Source organism: Delphinapterus leucas, chromosome 10 (assembly GCF_059928025.1).
Source record: "Delphinapterus leucas isolate spDelLeu-1000000601 "Yukka" chromosome 10, BTC_Dleu_Yukka2, whole genome shotgun sequence".
Lineage (NCBI taxonomy): Eukaryota > Metazoa > Chordata > Mammalia > Artiodactyla > Monodontidae > Delphinapterus > Delphinapterus leucas.
This window is the reverse complement of record NC_143138.1, coordinates 1,903,526-1,926,860: the sequence shown is the minus strand read 5'-3', so window position 1 is coordinate 1,926,860 and position 23,335 is coordinate 1,903,526. Positions and strand designations below refer to the sequence as shown.

The 23,335-nt window shown below is 49.2% G+C and overlaps 2 protein-coding genes across 9 annotated transcripts in view; one reads left to right on the top strand and one right to left on the bottom strand.

The window, feature by feature from the left end:
- SERPINB1 (serpin family B member 1) overlaps positions 1 to 1,758 on the top strand; it is a 9,631-nt gene extending 7,873 nt beyond the window's left edge. For all 5 annotated transcript variants that reach the window (XM_022566752.3, XM_089918214.1, XM_089918216.1 and 2 more), the window contains one exon: positions 148 to 1,758. In XM_022566752.3, the coding sequence (XP_022422460.2) occupies positions 148 to 549 (402 nt within the window). In that variant the 3' untranslated portion in view covers positions 550 to 1,758. The remainder of the gene's footprint in view (positions 1 to 147) is intronic.
- Positions 1,014 to 23,335, bottom strand: part of WRNIP1 (WRN helicase interacting protein 1) — a 36,442-nt gene continuing 14,120 nt past the window's right edge. For 3 of the 4 annotated variants that reach the window (XM_022586532.3, XM_089918211.1, XM_022586528.3), the window contains one exon: positions 1,014 to 23,335. In XM_022586532.3, coding sequence (XP_022442240.2) covers positions 23,103 to 23,335 — 233 coding nt within the window. In that variant the 3' untranslated portion in view covers positions 1,014 to 23,102. The other variant, XM_022586529.3, reaches the window with a different exon arrangement.

Here is a 23,335-nt window from a genome sequence, read left to right as displayed (position 1 = left end):
ATCCTGCAGATGGAATCTGTGTTGGAACAAAACATGAAGGAAGCTAGGGAGCAGCTGACATGATGGGCCCGTTCATTCAAACAATGCTTCATTAACTTCCTTCTATGAAATGATTTCAGCTCTTTTTTTTGCCCATTCCGAATCCAGATTGAGCAACAGCTGACTTTGGAAAAGCTGCGTGAGTGGACCAGACCCGAGAATCTGGATCTCCTTGAGGTCAATGTCCAGTTGCCCAGGTTTAAGCTGGAGGAGAGCTACGAGCTCAGCACTCTGCTGGCCTCCCTGGGTATGCAGGAGCTCTTCACTAGCAAGGCTGACCTGTCCGGCATATCAGGAGCCAGAGGCCTCTGTGTATCGAAGGTGGTCCACAAGTCCTTCGTGGAGGTGAACGAGGAGGGCACAGAGGCGGCGGCTGCCACCTCGGTTGCCGTCAGCTACTGCATGCTGTTGACAGAGGAGTATTTCACCGCCGACCACCCATTCATTTTCTTCATTCGGCACAATCCCTCCACTACCATCCTGTTCCTCGGTAGACTTTCCTCCCCATAGAGACCAGAAATACAAGGTCAAGCTTGGAGCATTTTACCTGCCCTTTCAGTGGTGACCATTTTCATAGATCTTTACCAGTATAACTACTATCCAAAAATGAATCTTTAATCTCCTTTGTAAGCTCAGTCCTGTTGTCTGGTTACACCCATTAACTTGGCATGGGCATCTGTTCTTTTTTTTTTATTCTGCGGCTCGCGGGCCTCTCGCTGTTGTGGCCTCTCCCGTTGCGGAGCACAGGCTCCGGACGCGCAGGCTCAGCGGCCTTGGCTCACGGGCCTAGCCGCTCTGCGGTATGTAGGATCTTCCCATACCGGGGCACCAACCTGCGTCCCTTGCATTGGCAGGCGGACCCCCAACGACTGCGCCACCAGGGAAGCTCTCTTCTTTTTTTATGCTAAAAATATCCAGTGATTTCTTTTGAATGCATCAAGTTAAAAAAGGAAAGAAAAAATCAGATGTGTAGATTCTTTTTTTTTTTTTTTTTTTTGTGTAGATTCTTGACAACGTAGAAATCTATGAAGTTGCTATACTTTCCTGAGAGCCGGGGGGAACACGGTCACTCTGTCATCTGTTTTATAGATAGACCTTTGGAAGCCGTAATATAGAGATACCCTGATTGTTGAAGGGAGGCTTAAAAACAGATATTCAATTGAAATACCGCAGAGCGCAGCAATTAAGGGTCTGCGTTATGAAGACAGACTTGCCTTGGCAATGTCTCTGAGCCTGTGTTCTGCAGGATTTGTATCCCATTACAGCCCTCCAGGTTTCAAACTATCAAAGAGCCACCTGGTGATAACCTAACCCCTCCTTTTTTTCTGTTCTCCCTTTTCCTTCCTGATATGAGTTGGTGTGGGATCACAAGGAACCAAGCAGTAGGTGTCTCACCATGAAAGATGCCAAGAAATGACAAAAAGAAAAATGTCGTAGGAGATACTATTAAGCAAAGAGGTGGCGCAGAGATCTCATTGTTAACCGGCTTCTGCCGTGTTTTCTGATAAAGGCTCTTGACGTCCATAGTATGGTACAGGTTTTTATGGTAATGGGATGGCTTTATGCAACGCTGTGGTGGGAGATGGGGTGAGGATGCACTCTGATTAATATAACCCTTTGTTAGTGCACTCCTTGGAAGGGGGCGTGAAATGCTGCACCTCTGTGCTCCCATAAAGCTGGTGGGCTGGTTAATAAAGTTTCCTAAGATTCTGCAAACCAGACTGACCTCAGTCGTCTTCTTGTTTCTCCCTGATCTCAGACAAGCCAAGACTGCAAAAGGGGGTTCTTGGCCTGACCAACGATCACGTCTGTCCTGATAGGGAGTGACTCCACAGCACAAAACAAAATTTCAGCAAATCTCATGTTGGCAAGAATTTCTTCCTTCTTTTTTCCTTAAGATACTTACTAGCACCTGCCATATCCCAGGCCGTTTTAGGTACAGGGACAACAAGAAAAGCCACAGTCACTGCCTTCTGCTACGCTTTTTTTGTTGTTGTTTGTTTTGTTTGCGGTACGCGGGCCTCTCACTGCTGTGGCCTCTCCCGTCGCGGAGCACAGGCTCCGGATGCGCAGGCTCAGCGACCATGGCTCATGGGCCCAGCCGCTCTGCGGCACGCGGGATCTTCCCAGACCAGGGCACGAACCCGTGTCCCCTGCATCGGCAGGCGGACTCTCAACCACTGCGCCACCAGGGAAGCCCTCCTCATCCTAAAATCTACTCAGTGATTTAGACTAAATCGTGTTAATCGAGTTACATGGGCTCCAAGCCAATCTGCTCAATCCTCCTTCTTGTATTTGAGGGAACAGGCCCATGGACTACCAGTCAGTTGCTGAAATCAGAAAAACTAGTAAATTCAAGAGCAGAGACTAGATCCAATTCTTTCTTTCTTTCTTTTTTTTGGCCTCCCTGCATGCGGCACGTGGAATCTTGGCTCTCCAACCAGGGATTGAACCTGGGCCCTCAGCCGTGAGAGTGCGGAGGCCAAACCACTGGGCCACCAGGGAAGTCCCCCAGTTCATATTTTATGTGGAAAACGTCTGCTTCTCATAATGGTGAACTAGGTAACTCAAACCTCTTAAGACCAACTGAAAAAGCAACCAAACAAAATTAGCATCAGCCCATAGGAGGAAGGTTGACATGATCATGACAAATTACTGGGCCAAGATCCAGGAGAAACGGGTGCAGTTGGAAATCACTTTTGCCCCACGTGCATTTCCCAATCCAAAAGAGATAAATGAGGTGTGAAGCAGGGATTCTGGCAATGTTCTAGGCTAGGCAGGCTGAGTTTGGACCTGTCAGGAGCAGGGGCCCTGTTATACTTCCTGTGCTTTTGTTTGACACCCTACAGGTATGAGTGAACCGTCTCGGAATGCAGCCCTGCTATAAGTTGTCGGACAGCCTGGAAAATTCCAGCCCCTAGAATTGGATTACATTCATCCTGGTTTGCTAAAACCCAGAGGCATATGGCAGAAGCAAACAAAAATCATCTCCGGGGAAAGATTACCCATAAACCTCGAATTATTTTTTATAATCAGCTTTTCTTATACAACACCCAGCATACAATCAAAGATAACTGAATGGGTGAAGAGCCATGACAATGTATATTAAAACCAGCAAAAAAAGATAAAAAGCAAAAAAACAGTCCCCCCCCCAAAAAAAACCCCAGATAATAGAAACAGAAGTACTGGGGGCTCCAAATATTAGAATCATCACACACAAATTATAAAACAACATGGTTTTCTATGATCAAGATGACAAAAGACAAGGTTAAACATTTCAGCAGAAAACTGGAAACCTAAAAGAGACACTGCCATCTTTGAATAAAAATGAAATAGAAATTCCAGGGCTCAAATATACAGTAATGAATGAAGAACTAAATAGATGAGATTTATTAGCAAATCAGATGTAGCAAAAGAGAGAAACTGAATTGTCATGGTCAGGAGAAATCATAATTTCTTCTGGAAAGAAAAAATAAATAAAATCCAGAAAGACGAAAGGATGGAAAAATACAAAAGGGAAGATAAAAAACTCAAATGAGTCAGTAAGAAGACATTCCACAGGAAAAGAGAAAAAAAGAGACAGCGTGGGGCAGGATAATGGTCAAAGAGCTAACAATCAACATGAGGGTTCCAAACTGATACGACATCAATTCACAGATTCTCCAAGTCCCGCTGGAGCCCCAAGCAGGATACTACAGAGAAACACATCTCTAGATGCATCCAGTGAAACAGCAGAAATCCAAAGACTAAGAGATGATCAGAAAACAGATAAAACAACCAAAGGAAAAGGACAAAGTACCGTCACAGGAGCAGTGGTTAGAAAGATAACACATGTATCAACAGAAATGATGAAAGCCAGAAGATCATAGAATGATTCTTTTAATATGTTGGGGAAAATAGCACCAGAAAACCCTGCCAACCTAGAATTATTCCACACCCAGTAAAAATATCCCTCAAGATTTTTTCAGACAAACAAAAACTGAGAGTTCACCACCAGCAGACTCAAAAACAATTCTAGAGTATATTCTTTATGGAGAAGGACTGTCAGAGTTATAGGAAAGAATAAAGGGGAAGGAAAAAACTGTAAATATGGTAAATTTAAACAAATATTGACAATATTAAACAACAGTAATAATGTCTATAGACCTTCAAATATATACAGAATTAAAATATAGCATAGCAGTTGGGGAAGAAAACGGATGTAAAAGTCCAAATGTTCTTGCATAGTCTGGGAAGAGAATAAAAGTATAAGTGCAATTACATTAGATTTTGATAAGTCAAGGATGCGTGTTGCGCTGTCTAAGGTAACCACTGGAAGAACAGCAAACAGGTTTATAATTTCCCAAATAAACCAGAGAGGAAAAAAGGAATAACAACAAATACACAATCAATCCAGAAGGAGGAAAGAAAACAGAGAAAGAGATACACAGAACAGGCATGACAAATAGCAAGATGGTATATTAAACTCCAAATAATTACTTAAAAATGGAAGTTGGCTAAATGTTCTAGTTAAAAGACACAGATGGTTAGGCAGGGTTGAAAACATACTAGATGGTGTCTACAGGAAATATATCTATAACATAAAAATAGAGAAGATTTGAAAGGAAAATAATGGAAAAGAAGATCATATAAATGCTAACCATAAAAGTAGAGGTAGCTAAAAATACTAGGCAAAGTAGTTTCTCTTATTCCAGAGATAAAGACAGACATTTCATAATGGTAAAAAGATTCAGCTCACTAGGGGAACATAACAATTCTAAATTTGTATGCACCCAACACCACCACGCCCTCGAAGTGAAACTAGCAAAAATAGAAAGAAATAAATGAGAAATTGGTCTGCAATTTGAGAAGAATGTATGTTGCCACCATTTATACAATAATTTAATGAAGATCCTCGCTGATACAGTAACTCGAGAAAAATAAATAAAATACATAATGATTTGAAAGGAAGAAAATAGTATTTTAGATCTTTTTTAAAACTTATTTACTTATTTATTTTTTGGCCCGCGCCTCGTGGTTTATGGGATTTTAGTTCCCCAAACAGGGATTGAACCTGCGCCCTTGGCAGTGAAAGTGCAGGGTCCTAACCACTGGACGGCTAGGGAATTCCCTATTTTAGATTATTATTTTCATAAAAAGTCTAAATTATTAGAATTTAAAAGTGAGTTAAGTAAGATGTTGCTGGTTACAAGTGCAATTTAAAGTTGATTTGTATTTCTATGTAACATCAACAGTTAAAAAAAAAAATTTTAACAGCATTTACAAAAACGTCAAAAAATGTTCAAGTGCCTGGTAATAAAACCAACAAAAGATGCTCAGGACCTCTACAGTACAGAAAGCTATCAACATTATTGAGAGAAAATAAAGAAGATTTAAATAAATGGAGAGCTATACCATGGTCATGATTCATTATTTCAAAAGTGTTGACTGATCTACAAAATCAAAGCCAGCCCAATAAAAAACCCCAGCTTTTGTTTTGTTTCGCTTTTGGTGAAACATGACAGTTCATTCTAATATTTATACAGCAATGTAAAGGGCCAAGAATAACAAAGGCAATCTTGAAGAAGAACCAGAAAGGCAGACATACTTAATCGAATCAAGACTTACCTAAAGCTGCATAAATAACATAGGGCGGGTTTTGGTGCAAAGATGGTCAGAAATAGAACAGATCAGAGAGCCCAGAAACAGCTTCACTCAGCATGAGCCCTGCTTTATGATGTGTGACCCTCGTCCCAGCTCACAACAGCGTGTGTCCGACTCTATGGGAACTATTAGCAATGCCCTTTTTACTCTTAAAATCGTGGCACAAATCCAGCACCCTGTCCCCCTCCAGGGTCACTGCCAAGAGCCGAGATCTCGGCACAAAACTGTACGTCGGTTGGGGATAAGAAATATACTGGAGGATGAATCTGTCATTTAAAAAACCACTCGGGACTAAGGAAGGATCTGTTGTACTTCGACCTTGGAGAGGTCGATGGCTTGTAGACATGTACAGGTTACAAAGTGTAAAAGCATTTCTTGCAGGGTTCTAATCACATGTATAGAATTGCGACACCAGATCCTTTCTACCTGAATAAATAGTAGCTGGTGTGACGGGAGCCCAGCCTACAGGGTGTGGACAGAGCGTGTGGAGTGAATGAATCTGTCAAATTACTCTGCCAAAAAGGATAATTTGTAGTGTGAAATCCCACAAGTGTCATGGAACACAGGTGATTTTCTAGCACACAGGAGAGAGCATTTAAAAAACCGGCCTGCATAGCAAGAGGAAGTTACTGAAAGAGTTTTTTCCGGAACTTCTGACGACAACCCTTCCTTTATTTTGTAAATCTGTTATAATAAATTCTGGTAGTAAGAACTTTTGCTTCAGCAGATACCTAAGAGTTTCCCGTCAATTAGAAATGTAAATGTTTTATTATTGCACAATATTTTAAAAAGTCAGTTTTCAAAGAATAAATGCATTGCAAATTTTAGTCTTCTGTGAAAATCTGATACATTAGCAGAAATATTTAGGAAACTGGATAAAAATTTTCCCATTTTTAAGTAAACCCAGATGTTTTCTATAAAGGCAAAACAGTAGATACTTAAAATTTTCGATTGCTTTCATATGACCTAAATATATTAAAAGGTAAGGACTTACGTGCCTTTTAAACTTATTAATTTCTTACTATATTTTATGTCCTACACTACTTGCTGTTGTTGCCTGCTGAACTAATTTTCAAAAATTGATGATTTTTTCATCATTGTGGGTTTTTTAAATTAACATACGTTAACTCCAGAAATACTGTTAATCTGGAACAAGATTCACAGTCTTCCACTCAACAACAGCACGAGGCACCTCTTCAGACTGTTCAAATGAATTCTCTTTGCTCTGATTTCAAAGTCATTCACTGGTTTAATTTGCGTTCTCTTAGCGTATACTACGCACTAAGCTCCGAACCAGGCCCTAAGGATGCAACACTGAACCAACCAAACAAGATCCCCGCTCTAGGGTAGCTTATGTCCAGTTCATAACTCTGGTAAACTGACCCAGTGGTAGCTGCAGTACCGATCTTTTAATGTCACTATAGATTACTTTTGTTTGTTCTAGAATTTTATATAAATGGAATCATAAAATATGTGCTTTCTTGTGTTTGACTCTTTTCACTTAGCATGTTTTTGAGGTTCATCCATGTGGTCCTATGATTCCACAGGACCCACAGGGAAAGCGCACCCAACCATTCGTCAGGTGGAAAATGAGAACCCAGTGTGTGCCTCTCCTCGTCCTGGTTGCTGAAGATAGAGGATAAACAAGGCGGAGTGATTCTCTTGGGGGTGGCCATCCACTTAGGGAGACAATTACCACACGGAAATCAGCGCCACAAAGCATGAGAGCTGAGGACAGAGGCAGAGGCACAGTATCGTCAGAGGGGGAGGTGATCAGTGACGCGCCCAGGGTGGGGGTCAGGTAATCCTGGAACGGGGTGACTATCCACGCAGTACCATCCATTCTCTTCATTGCTTTTGGATAATGTTTGTTTTGTTTAATCATTGCAACCATCTATTTTCCTAACTAGGGATCACCTTTATTTGACTTTAGAAAGCTTATTAAGCTTTTGAAAAATGTCTGTATTTTGATAAATGCCATTTGCTAGGAATTAACCAGCGTAAGTAGGACAGCTCAAAAATGTTTCACGAGATGAGCTCACCCATGTATTCAGCACCCAGAACAAGAAGTAGAATTCTCCCAGCCCTCTGGGTGTCACAGCCCTGCCAAGGTGCCCTCTCCTCTACTTTCTAAAGACCTAGAGGAGTTCTGTCTGTATACTCTCTGAGTTTCCTTAATTTTACATTTTGTGGATATATGGATATTGTGTGTGGAGCCTGTGATGAATCTGTTTTGAATGACAACTTGCCTTGTGGAGAAAGCACCACCCTGGAGGAATGAAGCTCTGCAGGCTTTGTGTGCACATGTGACGATAAAATATTCCCCCAATAAACAACAAGGTCCTAGCACAGGGAGCTATATTCAATATCCTGTGAGAAACGACACTGGAGAAGAATATGAAAAAGAATCTATGCATGTATAACGGAGTCACTTTGCTGTACAGCAGAAATTAACACATTGTAAACCAACTAGACTTCAATAAAAATTTAAAAATCTATTCATCAAATAAAGTATTTGGCTTTTCTATCCCTAGCTGGCTCTTCTCTGTTGGGTGTTAAGAAAAAGCCTCTAATCTTGAGCAAGGCTGTGACCAGTTACACAGGAAACCGCTGTCTTTCTGAGCGGTTCCACCACAGTTTTGTTACGACAACGAATAAAACTCTTGGTAAGCCTTCTTTGCGTGCTGCTTTTTAGAAGAAATAAAAGTAAATCAAAATCAGCATGGACATGGAAAATCCCAGTGAGGGAAAGCTGAACGATGGCTTAATTTATATTGCTAAGAACCACCAACCCAGCGATGAGGGAAAGCCGAAGGATGGCTTAATTTATATTGCTAAGAACCACCAACCCAGCGATCAAGCGTTTCACGCGGGAAAACCTCAAAGAAGAGGGACGGGGCCTGTCCTCCTCCACCACGTCCCCACGTACCCACCCTGCCCACTGGCACAGTCCTGCCGAGTTCCAACCTGTGACCTGGGGAGATTCTGCTTTGACGTGATTCCCACAAGGGCCAAACTGTAAGAGGAAGGTAGTGTCTCACTTTACAGAGTCACGGTGCTCATGGGACGGGAACTTCTCCAAACTTGCTATGAGCTTGCTTAATCCCCTAGACAATCTGATGAGTTGGGTATAACCGGTATCCTCATTTTACAGACGACAAAACCGAGAGACAGAGACATCAGGCAAGTCAAGGGTCGCAATGAGCCAGGGTTCAGCCTGGAGTCTGGCCTGCAGAGCCCTTAGCCCCTGTACTGCACTCAGGATAACGCAGGGCTGGGATGTGCTGACCACGACTTACTGCTTGTCTTGAAGGTCACTGGTCAGGTGGAGGTATTAGTGCTCCTGTGTAGCGACGTTTGAATGTACTGGGCCGGCGGCCGGGGACCAGGAAGGAGCACGGCAGAGTCCTTGCTGTCAAGGAGTCCTTTTACGGAGGAAAATAGGAGCACGAGGTCAGCTGCAGAGGACTCAGAGCACAGAGACCGGGTTCTACTTAGAAGGGCAGACCCAGAGAGCAAAAGGAGGTGGGCAATGGCACATCCATCATAGGAGTCACATCCCTCACCTGGAAAAGTGATGAATGAGGCCCCTGTTCCATAAATTTCCCCCAAACCCTAACATCCTGCCATCTTCACGCCTGGTCACTGTCCTGCTCAGGAATGGGCCCCACTGGCCACATGCTGGTGATCAAGTCAGCAAGACTGTGCCAGGCTTGCAAGGCAAGATACTGGGGACAACTGGGAGGCAAGATACTGGGGACAACTGGGTGCTTCCTGTGACTGCAGTTCACTGTGCTGAGTAAAAACATAATGCGCAGACAGGGCTACGACCATAAGAAAAACAAAAGCCACAAAATGGTCCAGGTAGCAGGGACACTACCCGCCTCAGATGTGCAGACCCCTGGGGCCTGTGTTCACAGCATGGTCCGTATTCATGGAATGGAACGAGGGAGCCGCATGCTTTCGTTCTCTGGAAGAGTATCTGCTGTCACCCACTCCTGACATCGACGCTTTCTAGCTCAGAGCTTTATGGGCTGTTATCCAAGATTGCTTGTGGGTTATTATTGAAGATGGCTCTGTCGCTCTGACAACCAAGCATGTTGCCTGGCAACCGTTTTCTTGTTGATTTTGTATCTCCTCTTATCGTGGTTTCTGTATCTTCAGCAAATCTATCCCTATTCTGCTCCCTCCTACTCAGAATAAAGTCTCTTTACATTCCTGAATTACCAGGCACAGAAACAGAGTGACAGATTCACCAGGCTTAATCCTAAGAGACTGAGTGAGTTTCACTGCTATGACTGCGCCTCAACTTTGAGTTTGAAGCATTGCGGGAAAAATCCCTGCTGACTTTTAAAATGTGACCTGTGAGGCTGGTGGCGGAGCGCACAGCTGTTCTGGGGGAGACGAAGGTGAAGTTCGCGTTGGGGCTCAGGGTCACGCGCTGTAAGGAATTTGGTCAGAGCTGGATTTTCCTGGGGAATAGGAGGAATGTGGTGCTTTGAGTTTTCAACACAAAGCAACAAGGCATGTTTCCTTTTTCTAGTGGTGAAAACGTTGGCAGATTCTTAAGCGGTTGTCATTCAAACTTGGAGGGTGCTGAGCATGTACTGTACCTGAAAGAGGGCCGGTCTGAGCCAGGGAGACATGCTGACCATCTGCAGCTGTTCCTGGAGGGTTCCACGTCCTCTGCCCTCTCACTAATGCCTGAGATTCTACGGCTAAGTTACATCCTGTTGCCTTAAATAATCAGGCGTGCTTTAAAATAAAAATGCTTGCTACAGGAATAACTGTCTTCAGGTACCACTGATGTCCTAGTGAAGATCAGTCATCACATCTTTGTAGGGCTGAGGATCTGAGAACAAGCTTGATGGGAGAGAGACCACGAGAACACTGGGCTCTGGGGAAAATGACAAAATAATGGGCCCTAGTGGGTCTCTGTCTGCAAGGACTATGAAAGCCTGGGGGCAACATCGTCCTCCTCCGTCGTTTTTTGAGATCTCAATCAAATGCAGCCAGGGTCGTGAGCTGCTTCTCTCCTGCATCTGTCCTCAGTGATGTAAACACACCTCCTCATACACCTGCCTCTCTGTGTCTGTGTATGTTCTCCATCAGGGGCCTTGACCGAGGCGGTCTTGCCCCCAGCCCCAGGGGCATGTGGCGACATCTGGAGACATCTTCTCGGGGGAGGTGCCGGGGCATCTAGCGGGGAGGTGGGAACGGCCTACAGTGCACAGGACGGCCCCTCGCAGAGAATGATCTGACCCCAAACGTCAACAGTGCCGCACGCGGTTGAGAAACCCTTCTCCACGTGGAAGCAGAGCTGTGCCCCTCCTCGTTCCAGAATGCTGGTTTCTATACCCGTACCTGTGGAAATACCACTCAACCTTCAAGCCCCCTGTCGATGCGCCTCTCCCTCACGAGTCTTCTCCTGATACACCGACGTTCTCACCCGCACGCTTAACCTCTGCTGCTTCCTTTAACACTTACCAGATACTTCTCTGAATCATCACTTGTGACCCCGGCTTAAAGCTGCTAGTAGACTGTAAGCTCCTTGAAGGCAAAGACCCATTTCTTTCTTATTTTTGTTCCTTCTTCAGATCCTAATAATACAACTAAAATACAAAACAGACCATGAACAGTACTATAATACCAAAGATGCTGTATGAGCCCCGCTGGAGTGTGAAGGAGAGGAAGATGGATTCTGATTGTAGGAGATGGCACTGAACCAAGCCTGCCTATTACTAGCAGATTTACTCTCTGACATAAAGCGCCAACTCTTTCCCAATTACATGTAGAAGTATTTTAATTATGAGTGCATTTGGCCTCTGCCATTAACTTAGCTTGGAAGTTCTCTCACTAGTTTTGATATTCCCAGAACTTACACGTTCAATCTTTTAATGAATAAATGAGTGAATACAACTAGGTAACCAGGTCCAGTGATCACAAGGGGTTTAAGTCGAGACATGATGCCGTGAGGTCTCTGAAGGGCAGGCTGGTCCCCACTCCTTCCTTCTCCACTCTGGACCTTTCTCCAGCGAACCTGGAACACCTGTAGAAACTCGGACGGAACTAGCTGGTATTGTAGGAATTTGATTCAGTGCAGCCAGGAGAGGGGGTAACTTGGTTAATCACACACTTACTGGGCGGAGGCGGGTCTCAGGCTAAACCCTCCATGACCATAACCTACTGTTATTTATTTCAATGCGTTTCTTTGTTTGTTTCAAGCAGCGGTATTATCAGGATGACTGAATTAGGAAATGGTGTTTGTTAGGCGTATTGATGGAGCCAGTTATGATAGAACAAACGATCCATCAGAATAACTGACTTTGCTCTGTTCTTTCCCCTCCACAGCTGAGCCTCTGTCACGCAGGCGGAGTGACAGCTGGTGATGCACGATTACCGCAGGAAGTGGATTAAATAACTCAGAAGGACTTCCCTGGTGGCGCAGTGGTTGAGAATCCTCCTGCCAATGCAGGGGACACGGGTTCGAGCCCTGGTCCGGGAAGATCCCACATGCCACGGAGCAACTAAGCCCGTGCACCACAACTACTGAGCCCGCGAGCCACAACTACTGAAGCCCGTGTGTCTAGAGCCTGTGCTCCGCAACAAGAGAGGCCACCGCAGTGAGAAGCCCGCGCACTGCAACGAAGAGTAGCCCCTGCTCACTGCAACTAGAGAAAGCCCGCGCACAGCAACAAAGACCCAACGCAGTCAAAAATAAATAAATAAACTTATTTAAAACAAACAAACAAAACACTCAGAAATTCCTTTCCTGTCCTACGATGCCTGTGAGACAGCACTGATTATCTACAAGTGATCTGATCTTAGGGCTGAAACAGACTGTCACCCGGCTCTACGTATTTATGTGTTTTAACCACACAAGGAAAAGGATCCCCAGCACTGAGTCGTAAGAAGGAATGTCTGGCACACCAGGCTTCCCAGGTGGAAGGAAAAATCACACCTGGACTGGTCCCAGCAAACAAACAACACTGGCCACTTCTGAAAATAGCCAGGATCAGCAAGAAAAATCTTTACTTTCAGTAGAAAGGGGTATTACATGGGGGTCTTTTGAGAGCTCTAACGAAACACCTTCTATGTGCCAGGCGTTTCAGAGTTATTATTCTCACTCATCTCTGCCTTCTAAGTGGAACCCCTCAGCTCAGCTTCTCCGGTGAAGAGACCAAGGTGCAGAGTGTACGCTTAGGGCACCTGAGTCCACCCCCAAGCTCCCCTCACTGGCCCTCTGCACCTCTGGGTGAGCGGTTGGGGTGTCAGGGCTCAGGGCAGGGCTGGGTGGACAGGCCCTGGGAGAACAGGGACCGATGCCAGAGGGGTGCATTAGCCAGCCCTGGCTGCTGTTGACAGATCTCAAAAAATGACAGAGAAAGAGGTTCCCAGCAGATGTTATAGTTCTTGGAGACAAAGACCCTCTTTTTGGCCCCCATTTCAAAATAAATTTGGAGCTTTTTCAATAGGAAACTGGAAATCCCAAGTTACCAGTGAAGGACGGGTGTGAGGTCTCGAGAGCCGCCGTGCCCCCTGCCCTCTGCCCCCTGCACCCTGAAGGCCTGCGTCAGGCCCGAGCCTCCATCCTGCCCACAGCCCAGCCGCTCGGCTTCCGGCCCTCCTTTGCCCCACTGGCCATCGTCACAACTCTTGCTGCAGGTTGTTGAAACCCAGCTTCACCTGGTTAAGAGGGAAGAAGAGGGGTGTCTACTGGCAGCTTGAAGAGATGGCCAGGGTGTGTCCGGGGACGCAGCTGGACCAGGAAACACCTGCACTGCAGCCCGGAACGCGCCCAGGCTGCTGTCCTCGGGGTCAGCCATTTCCTCACCCTTCTTTCCACACTGGCACACCTGGGCGTCACGACCAGAGGGGGGCCCAGGCCTGTTCTCTCTGGACCCAGAAGGAGCTGGGCCTGGAGGAGAGGCGCCCGCCAGGCCACTGGATGGAGTCTCGCTCCCAGCAGCCCTGCCGTCACACGCTTAGAGCTGAGGCAGCAGGACGTTCCCACAGGGAGGGGTGGGTGGGTCGAGCACACAGGATTCTAGGTGTCCACCCAGTGTCACGACACCAGAGTGTCCCCGAATAACTTAGAACGTCATTTCTCCATATGCAGTGGGTGCAGAAATCCCGAGAGACCTTGTTACAACCCAGATTCCTGGGCCCAGCCCTTAGAGATGCTGCTTCACTGGGCTGGATTCTCTGCTTCCTGCACTTCTCACGGGCCCCGGGGAGGCTGTGCTGGCCGGGAGGCTCACCTGAGTGGCCCTGACGTAGAAGGCAGAGCTGGGTCTGCAGAATCCCAGATGATGCGCCATCCACCCCGGGGTGAGACGCCGCCTCCGGGCAGGCCTGGCTTGGGAGAAGGGCTGCAGAGAGCTCCGAGCCTCTGTGCCGGGACGGTCTCTCCCCGGTTCTGCCTTCGTACGGCTGTGACGGTTACCTGGCAGAGGGGCTGGAGGAGGTTCCGGGTAGCAACCGGCCTCTGGCCTTCCGTGGTTTCAACACGCTCGCAGCGTCCTATCCCAGGAGCGGTGGGGTGTGGGCAGACGGGCGAGGAGAGACTGGCTGTGGCTGCTAAGAGGGCAGATGAAACAACAGCAGAACTCCATCCAGCCTGTGCCCTCAGGGCTGTCCTCCCTCGAGAAAGAAGCAGCCGGGTCTGCAGGGAGAAAGAGGCTAAGAACCGGAGGACGGTTTACCAGCTGGGGTTCCGTCCATTCCTACGTGAACGTCCAGCGAGCGAACGAAAAACATGTCTTCCAATCGTCAGGCCTCTGAAAACCTGCCAATGATCCCTGACCCTTTCCTATATAAATGGCAAGAAGGGTCCCTCACTTTTAGACAGCACCTACGTCACCTCATCTGATTTTCATAAGAAACTTCCAAAGTAAAAGAGGGCCCAGCGGCCTCTCTTATCCTCACTTTATTTATTTATTTTCAGTACGCGGGCCTCTCACTGTTGTGGCCTCTCCCGTTGCGGAGCACAGGCTCCGGACGCGCAGGCTCAGCGGCCATGGCTCACGGGCCCAGCCGCTCCGCGGCATGTGGGATCCTCCCGGACCGGGGCACGAACCCGCGTCCCCTGCATCGGCAGGCGGACTCTCAACCACTGCGCCACCAGGGAAGCCCCTGTCCTCACTTTAAAGCTGGGAAAATTGAGGCCCAAGGGAGTGAAGTGACCTGCCACCGGCTGGACAATGGCTTTGTCTCAAAGTCTAGTTGTCCCATCATGGACGGAGGCTGGGATTGAATGGCTCACCAGCAAAATGCGGAGTTTCCTTTAGGTGGCTTTGTGATGTGAACACAAACCACGCATCCTCAAACTGCGCGTGTTTTTAGAGGTTGTTGTAACCCATCCCCCTTCGAGGAATGAGGAGCCTGAGGCTGGGAGAGACTAAATGATACCCTGAGATTCCAGAAGCCGTCCAGCTCTGTCTCACGATTACGACCTTGAGCATGTTCATTATATCCTTTTTATTTCACTTCATTTGAACATGGACAGATAAGGAAGCGCTGGCTTTGCAATCAGTTTATTGCTTCAGTAAAGATACTGCAAAAGGGACCTGGGTGGTCCTGCTTTTAGTGCAGAAGTAGAAAATTCGTACCATATCCTACACGGTCACTCCCAGCCGTTCCCCAGCTCAGCGAGGCGGCCGGGAGAACGCCCCCGACACGGTGATCCACTCCCCGAACCAGGGAGAGTTCGCACCTGCCCGGCTGAGACAGAACCACGTCTCCTAAATGTGTCCAGTACACAAGCGCTTGCTGAAAACCTCCGAGGAGCCAGGCGTCGTGAGGTTACCACCATCATTCCTACGGCTGCCCTCAGGAGGCTTATCCGAAGCCAAAAGGCCAGAATCTCTGCAGCACCGGCTGCCAGGCGTGAGGTCAGCACAGGGGGAGCAGAGTCTGTTCTAACTGGATGGTTCAGTGAAGCCTTCACATTTTTGCTGCCTTGAGGCAAGACTTCAAAAAATAATGGAAGAAAGGTAGGATTCCAACTCAAATACTTTCTGCTCCAGGAAATGGTTGAACAGTGAGAAGGTGGCCGGTTATGTAACTTCCCTCAGTAACGAATTACCAGCCGGGACTCTGCCATTGCTGAAGCAGAGGCTGCCCGGACCCGGGCGCCCCAGGCGTAATCCCTGGGGAGCAACCAGGCATCTTCCTCCACGCACTTGGACTCAGGCTTTCGATGCCCATGGGCAAGTGTGCAGTTTTCCAAGCCCTCGGCCCAAGAAGAGACTTCTTGTTTTCACAATACTGGTTTCCCTGGTGTGACATGGAGGAAGTGTGACAGTGAGGAAGTGGCAGGGCGGGCAGGGAACCTGAGGGCTGCAGGCTCCTATTCCTCCGTGAGAAGCCAAGTGAATAAAACCCGCGTTCTACAACGGGAGTGAAAAGTTAATCAAAATCGGCAAGAAGCACAGAAATCGAGTTGCTTGAAAATCTCTGTCTTCCCGAGGGCCCAGCTGGCCACCGTGGAGCCTCCGTGAGCAGCAGAAAGGTGCCGTTTCCTCTGGCGTCAGCCGACCCTCCCCTGCCTGGGGGGGCCTCGCCAGCACAACACACGCGAGTCCATTTCAAGGTGGATGATTTAAACCAGCCCCGCTGGGGAAAACCAGCAGCCGCGGTTTGAAGGGTCCGACAGAAGGGAGGTGGGCAGGCCCAGGTGACACGGGGACTTGTCCTCCCGAGTCACCGAAGTGGTTGGAACCAGAAAGGAAAGATAAATGAGTGTCCAGGTAGGAGGCAGGCGGGGGGCAAAGGCAACAGTGCAGTTGTACCCACATCTAGGGGAGCCCGCTGGCTACTGGAAACTTCCTCCTGGGCACTGACGGCGGGTGGCGCGGGGGCTCTCCAAGTGTGGTCTGCACGCATCGGCAGCACCAGCCTTACGGGGAACCTACTAGAAACACATTCTCAGCCCCACCGCAGACAGACTGAACTAGCATTCTGGGCTCTGATGCTCACAGGAGTCCGAGAACCAGGGGCAAGGTGGCTGAGCACTCAGGCTGCCTGGGTTTCAACCCACTCTGTGGCCCCGGGACAGTCACTCAGCCTCTCTGAGTCCCAAGTCCTCTTCTAGATACAACATAGGCGAGGCTCAGGTGGTCATTTGGGAAACTGAGATGATAAATGTAAAACACTTCCAACAGTGCCTGACGTACAGCAGGCAGCACACATGTCAAGTGTCCCTGGAAGACTGCAACCCTCCCTATGTCCGGGCTGGCCTCCTGGGCTCAGCCCAGCCCCTCAGGGAAGGAGATGAAAGGAGCTGCAGGCCGGGCGCTGGCCTCGTACCCTGCGCGGTCCAGAGGGAGAGCAGTCAACATCCAGCAAGGGGAGCAGCGCTCCCTGAGCTCTGAGCACGAGGGCACGGGCTGTGCGAGCACATCCGGGTGGGTGTGCAACTGGGGTGGGGCCTGACCTGGCCTGAGGGGTCACAGGCCTCCCGAAGGAAGTGACGTTTGAGGTGAGATCAGGAGAACGAGAAACGCTCCTAACTCACCCTTCTTGAGCAGACGGTTCTCAGCAGGTCATTCCCACTGCGATTAGGTAATATTTTGATCCCCATCCTACAGATGAGGAGAGTGAAGACAAAGATGACGACCCTGACCGAGGTCACCCAGGGGAGAAGTGGCACAGACAGGACTCGCACCCAAGTAGATAGATCTGAGCCCTGGCTCTTCACCACCTGGGGGCAGGGGCTGAGGGCAGGGAGGGAGGGAGCGAGGTGGGAATGATGCTGCACGGGTGGCGGGACCCGATGGGTGAGACCAGGTGGGCGGATGCGGTCTTGGGGACTAAAGCATGGACTCCGTCTTTATACTGAGAGTGTGGGGAGTTTAGGTGGGCGGGGGGTGGGGCGGGAAGGGGTTGGTGGTATGTGATCAGACCCCTCCCTGGGTGGGCTTGAGGGCAGGGGGAGGGTCCAGGTAAGGGACGAGGGCGGTACAGTCCAGGCGCTGGAGAAAGTAGTCCGAGGTCCAGACCACATTTTCCTGGTTCTTAGGAGCCCGATGTCACAGCCCGTGCTCTGCGTCACACAGAACAAGTGGCCCCTCGGGGCTCTGTGTGCAGCCACTGAGAGTCACCCACTGAGGCCAATTCCAGGACGTGACAAACCACACGGCGAGGAGAGAAAAAGCAAGCAGGCTAGGAAACGGGCGATGTTGCTTCCAATTCTCTCACACACATGCGAAAAGATACCCCAGAGACGTATACTAAAAAGCTAGCAGTGGTTACTGTTGAGAAGAAAAATTAAAGTTGACTTTTATTATGTTTTTTCTGTGTGCTTTCTTTTGTTTTTGGCTGCATCTCCTCTCATACCTTTTTGGCAACGGTCACATTACTTTTGTAAACGTACAGATAAATAGTAAGCTTTTTAAAAACCTGGTGATTGGCCCATGAGGTTAGCTACAAACGCTGAACCAGTCTTGGCTGAGTGTGGTCACGGGCACCAGGCGGCCGCTGTGCTGAGACCGGCCGTCGCGGTGGAGCCCGCCTCCTGGTGGACGCACACGTCGAGCGAGGGCAGGCCTCCCCTGTCAGACACCGGCATAAATGTCTCAGTGACAGTTTATTCACTCATTTTGTCAGTCAACAAATACACACTGGCCACCTTTTAAATACACACTGACCACCTCGCCCGTGTTTATATTCCCAAGCATGGTGGGAATATAAAACCGAATTTAAATACTGTTTATACTAATGATGCTTATAATAAAATCATGTTTAGGAATATGGCTTATGCCTGCTTTTGTTCGAGGCTTTTGTCTCCACCTTGGTCCTATTCCTCGGAAACTAGTACGTTTACCTCCATGCTGTTACTGAGAAGGGCAGATTTTTCTTGGTACATTTCCTGATTACAATTATAGTCCAGAAGCTACTGATTTTCATAAATGGTTTACATCTGACAATTTTCCCGGTCCTATTATTAGCTTTCTCAAGGTACACAATCAGGCAGAACTTTGTTTCATCTAAGATGTAGTCGCTACGCGTCTGGGCTCAGAGATCTGTCCACTCTAGGTGTGCCCGCCCCGCCGTCCCTCCAGACCCACGCTCCACCCTTTCCGTCCTGTTTTACCAGGGAGCATCTGGCAGGTTCTGCAACGGGGGCACCAGTGAGTCAGGCGGTAGGGGGCGGGGTCAGGCACTCACCTCCTTCTCCCGCCCTCCCCCCACTCCTGCCAGGACGTGCAGCGGAGGCTGAGTCCCCCCGACCCCACCCCGTCTACGTACAGCCTGCCCACTCTGGTCAGAGGCCAGGCCTTGAGTCCCGACGGTTGTGAGTTGCAAACCTTAATTATCCTGAATATTAGTCAAGGCGATGGACTGACCCCACGCCTCACTTCAAGCCCTCCCAAGCCCCCGCCCACCGCGCAGTAAAGGGGTCGCACGCTGGAGACGCAGCAGCACAGTGCCGAGCCCGGGGACAGGACGGGCACCTGGCAACGCACTTGGCAGGTCCCAGCGGGGACAAGAACCCGTCTCGCTTACGCGGCAGGTGTCTGCAGGGCTCCAACGGCAGTGGTCATCCTCTCCCACTCCAGAAGGATCTCCGAACTGGACCCCAGTAGAGCTGGGGGCCTGGGTCCCACGTCACATGCAGAGACCAAGGGGGGACACACACACACACACACACACACACACACTGCTCGCTGGGAGACGCCTGCCCACGTGGCACCTAGAACACAGGGAGCAGACTTTTCCCCACTTGGCGAGAGAACAGAAGAGGTTCTCTGGGGCTCTAACCAGCCCAAGAGGAAAAGCCCTGAAGACCCTGGCTTCCAGGGTTTCCAACAAACGGCTCCTTGAGGATCAAAGCCACACTCCGTGCCCCGTCCCCGCCCCATGCTCCGAGCTTCCAATCTGCTCTCGAGCTGAACGGGAGCACACCTAACCCGGGGCTGCTGGACATCTGAGGAAAAAGTGCTGTGAAAGAGGCCAAAACGAACAGAAAAAACCGTGGAAGCAAAGAGAACATACAGGGAGAAAATTAAAAACAAATTTGATATCCTCACGGAGATAAGTAATCACCAAACACACACAGGCTACAACAAAAAAAAGACATTACCAAAAAAGTGAGCTCAGAAATTCATAGCACAATGATGGCAAAGAGGAAAAAATAAAGTTGAGGAACTCTCTCAGGGAGAAGAGCACAAAGACAAAGGGTGGAAAATACGGAGGAAAGAAACATATACAACCTGCAGAGGGCAAAGCTCCAGCGGCTATTCCAGAAAGATGGACCAGAGAAGGTTCCAGAAAGACGGACCAGAGACGGTGGAGGTGAGAAGGATCCACAGGGGAGCGCGGACGGACCAGATAAGGTGGAGGTGAGAAGAGTCCACAGGTGAGAGAGGACGGACCAGAGAAGGTGGAGATGAGAATCCACAGGGGAGAGTGGACGGACCAGAGAAGGTGGAGGTGAGAATCCACAGGGGACAGCGGGCCTCTGCCTCCAGCGGCTATTCCAGAAAGATGGACCAGAGAAGGCGGAGGTGAGAAGAATCCACAGGGGAGAGCAGACAGACCAGAGAAGGTGGGGGTGAGAAGGATCCACAGGGGAGAGCGGGCCTCTGCGTCCGAGGCCCCCCCTTATGAGCTGGCTGATCCAGGGCAAGTTAGCCTCCTTACCCTGAACATGTGAATAAGGGTACTTAGTTTACTGGGTTATTACGAGGATTCAAATGAGTTGTCCCTGCAAAGCGCTAAGAACCAAGCTGGTGCCTATCATGACCTCAGTAAACGAAAGCCACCGCCAGCTCCTCTTTCCCACATACACGCCACACACGACCTGTCACCAAATTTTATTGGTTCGTCCTTCAAGCGCCCTCATCACCAGACCAGCCTTACCATCTCCGCCACCACCATTTGCGCACCAGCACCTCCCAGGCTTCACAGACGCCGCCCGGCCCTTGGCCGCCTCTCCTCCCTTCCGTCCTCTCTCTGGGCCACAGCACAGGTGACCCTCATGACACCTAAGTCCCACCACATCACTCCTTTGCTAGAAACCCTGAGTAGAAGCCAAGTCTCCCATGACCAAGAAGCCTCCACACCGTCATCTCCCGGCAACGCCACTATCTCTGCTCACGTGCTGGACCGGCCTCACCGGACACCGAGCCGGCCAGGCACCTTCCCGCTCAGGGCCTGTGGACTCGCCCCTCCGTCAGCCTGGCAGGCCCTCCTCCGGGGCACACTCCCCCTCTCGTTCTCGCGGAGGTCTGCTTGGCCACCCGAACATCTGGACCACACCCGCTCCTGTCTTCGTCCATCCCGGGGCAGTACTTCTTCCTTAGCACTTATCCCGCTGCCATACTGAAACGCTCTTCTCCACGCCGTTTCACGAGCACAGGATTGTCGTCTGTTGCTGTTGTTTGTTCACTTATGTTCCCAACGAGAGCCCAGTGTGAGGCAGGCACTCAGTGTTCACTGAATGCAAAGAAAAGAAACTTTCCCAGGACTCAAAGACCTGAGCTTCCAGACTGAAAGGCTCCACCTAATGCCCAGGAAAATCATCGCAAACTTTCCGACCCCGGGAACAGAGAGAGACTCGCTCGGCCTGCAGAGGTCAAACTTCTCGACAGCAACGTGGGCAAGAGGGAGGCAACTGGCAAACGCTGCCCACCGAGAACTTGTTCCCAAACCACCAGGCGAGTCTGAAGGTAGAGTAAGAGCACTTCCAGACTCTCAAGGTCTAAAATCATCTTGCCTTCCAGGCATCCACGCTCCTTAAAGCGACTGCAGGATCTGTACCACCGGAGCAGAAGGGAGAGCACAGGATCCCGAGGTCAGATGTGACACACGGATGGAGCAAAGGTGCCCAGGAGGGGTCACAGCGTGGGGGAGACCACCGACAGACGAGTAGATGGTAGTGTCCTTGGCGAAATGGGTGTCAAACGGCTAGGAAGGAGTTGGAGAAGAATCAGTGAAACGGAGCAGGACCCCAGGGTCCTTCCCCCCACATCCTCAGCCTGCCTTTTGTCTGTGGAAAAACTTTAGGCAAAGAATAAGTTTAATCAGAGAAGTGAGAAAACACAGAAACAAAGGAAAGTGGTCAAACAGGACAAGACAATAGTTGAGCCGTTAAGCGCAGTCAAGGCCCTGTGGTTCCTCCTCAGGGGCCACAGGTGATATCCTGAGCCACACCCTGTGAGCCATCTTGCAGACACTGAAGCCCCACCAGGTGGAAGAAGTGAACTGCATGATGACCAGACTGTAGCCGTGACACAAGCTGCCACAATTCTGAGAACTGGCCTCAAGGAAATGGGAACCAACCGACCTTGGAACTGAAGACTAACTGCACTTAATCAAGATGACGCCGGTCAGAGCACCGCGTGGCCAATATCAAGATGCCTGTCAGAGCTGCCTGTGCTGTTTCTGCGTGTAGCCCCCTCCCTCCACCTATAGAAGCCCTTGCCCCCTGTCAGGGGGGAGTCGGCCTTTGGACACGAGTTCACCCTCCCCCAACCCTGGCTGCCGGCATCGAAAATAAAGCAAACTTTCCTTTCCACCAACCTGGCCTCTTTATTGGCTTCTGCACAGTGAGCTGCTGGACCCCCCTTTTGGTTACATCAGCAGTAGATACAAAGGAAACGAAGCTCTGTATGTGTGTGTGTGTGTGTGTGTGTGTGCGCGCGTGCGGGGGCATATTTAGCTTTAGCAAACACAGAGGCAAAACCGGATATATCATTTAGAAACACGGGGCTTCAAGAGTCTGGAGAAGTGGGGAGGCCCGGGACGGGAGGCTGCTGATTCTTTCAGAAGCCATTTACAATCCTTAAAAATGGTTAAAAGTTAATTTTCGAAAGATACACGGACTTCCAAACTTTCCAACGTCACCTATGAAAATTTTTCTTTCACAGCGTTTACCTACCAAACTATGATGGTGACAGATGTTGGTACCTTGGCTCCCAGGTGGAAAAACAGGCAAAAATTGAAGTACTTTGAAATAGTTTTATTGGCTCATAAGACCTTTGCATATAAAAAAAATACCCAAAACACTATGCAGTATTAAATCACAATTACATTTCTTTGCCAATTGAAACTACCCAGAATATACATTTTTTAAAACAAAAAAACCCTACAGAACTGAATTCTGAAATGACATTATGACTTAAATACTATGACAAAATAGATAATCCCTCCTAACGTTAATTAATTGCACAAAGCTGCCAGACCGCTTCATGAGCATTATGTCGCACAGGGTGCAAACGAACACAATTTCGACGCCACACGTTCGGCTGAAGGAAGCTTCCCCCACTCCAGGAACGCTTACACCTCTGGCACGAAAGGTCGGCCTATTGTAACTCCCGCCAGGCCACCCACCGGCGATCCAGGGCCTCCCCTCCCTGGCCCAGCCTCCGAGTCAGCACCGCCGCTGCTTAAAGAAATCCACGCCCCTCAGTTCTTCAGGCAGGTAGTCCTGATCTGCGGGCTCGCTGTACACGGGGGTGTACTTGTAGCCCTGGCCGTAGCCTAGATCCTTCATGAGCCTGGTGGGCGCGTTGCGCAGGTGCAGGGGGACGGGGGGCAGGGGCCCCTGGTGGCTCCGCAGGCAGGCCTTGACGTTGTTGTAGGCGCTGTACACCTCGATAGACTTCGGGGCTCGGGCCAAATAGACGACGCACTGGGCCAGGAGCAC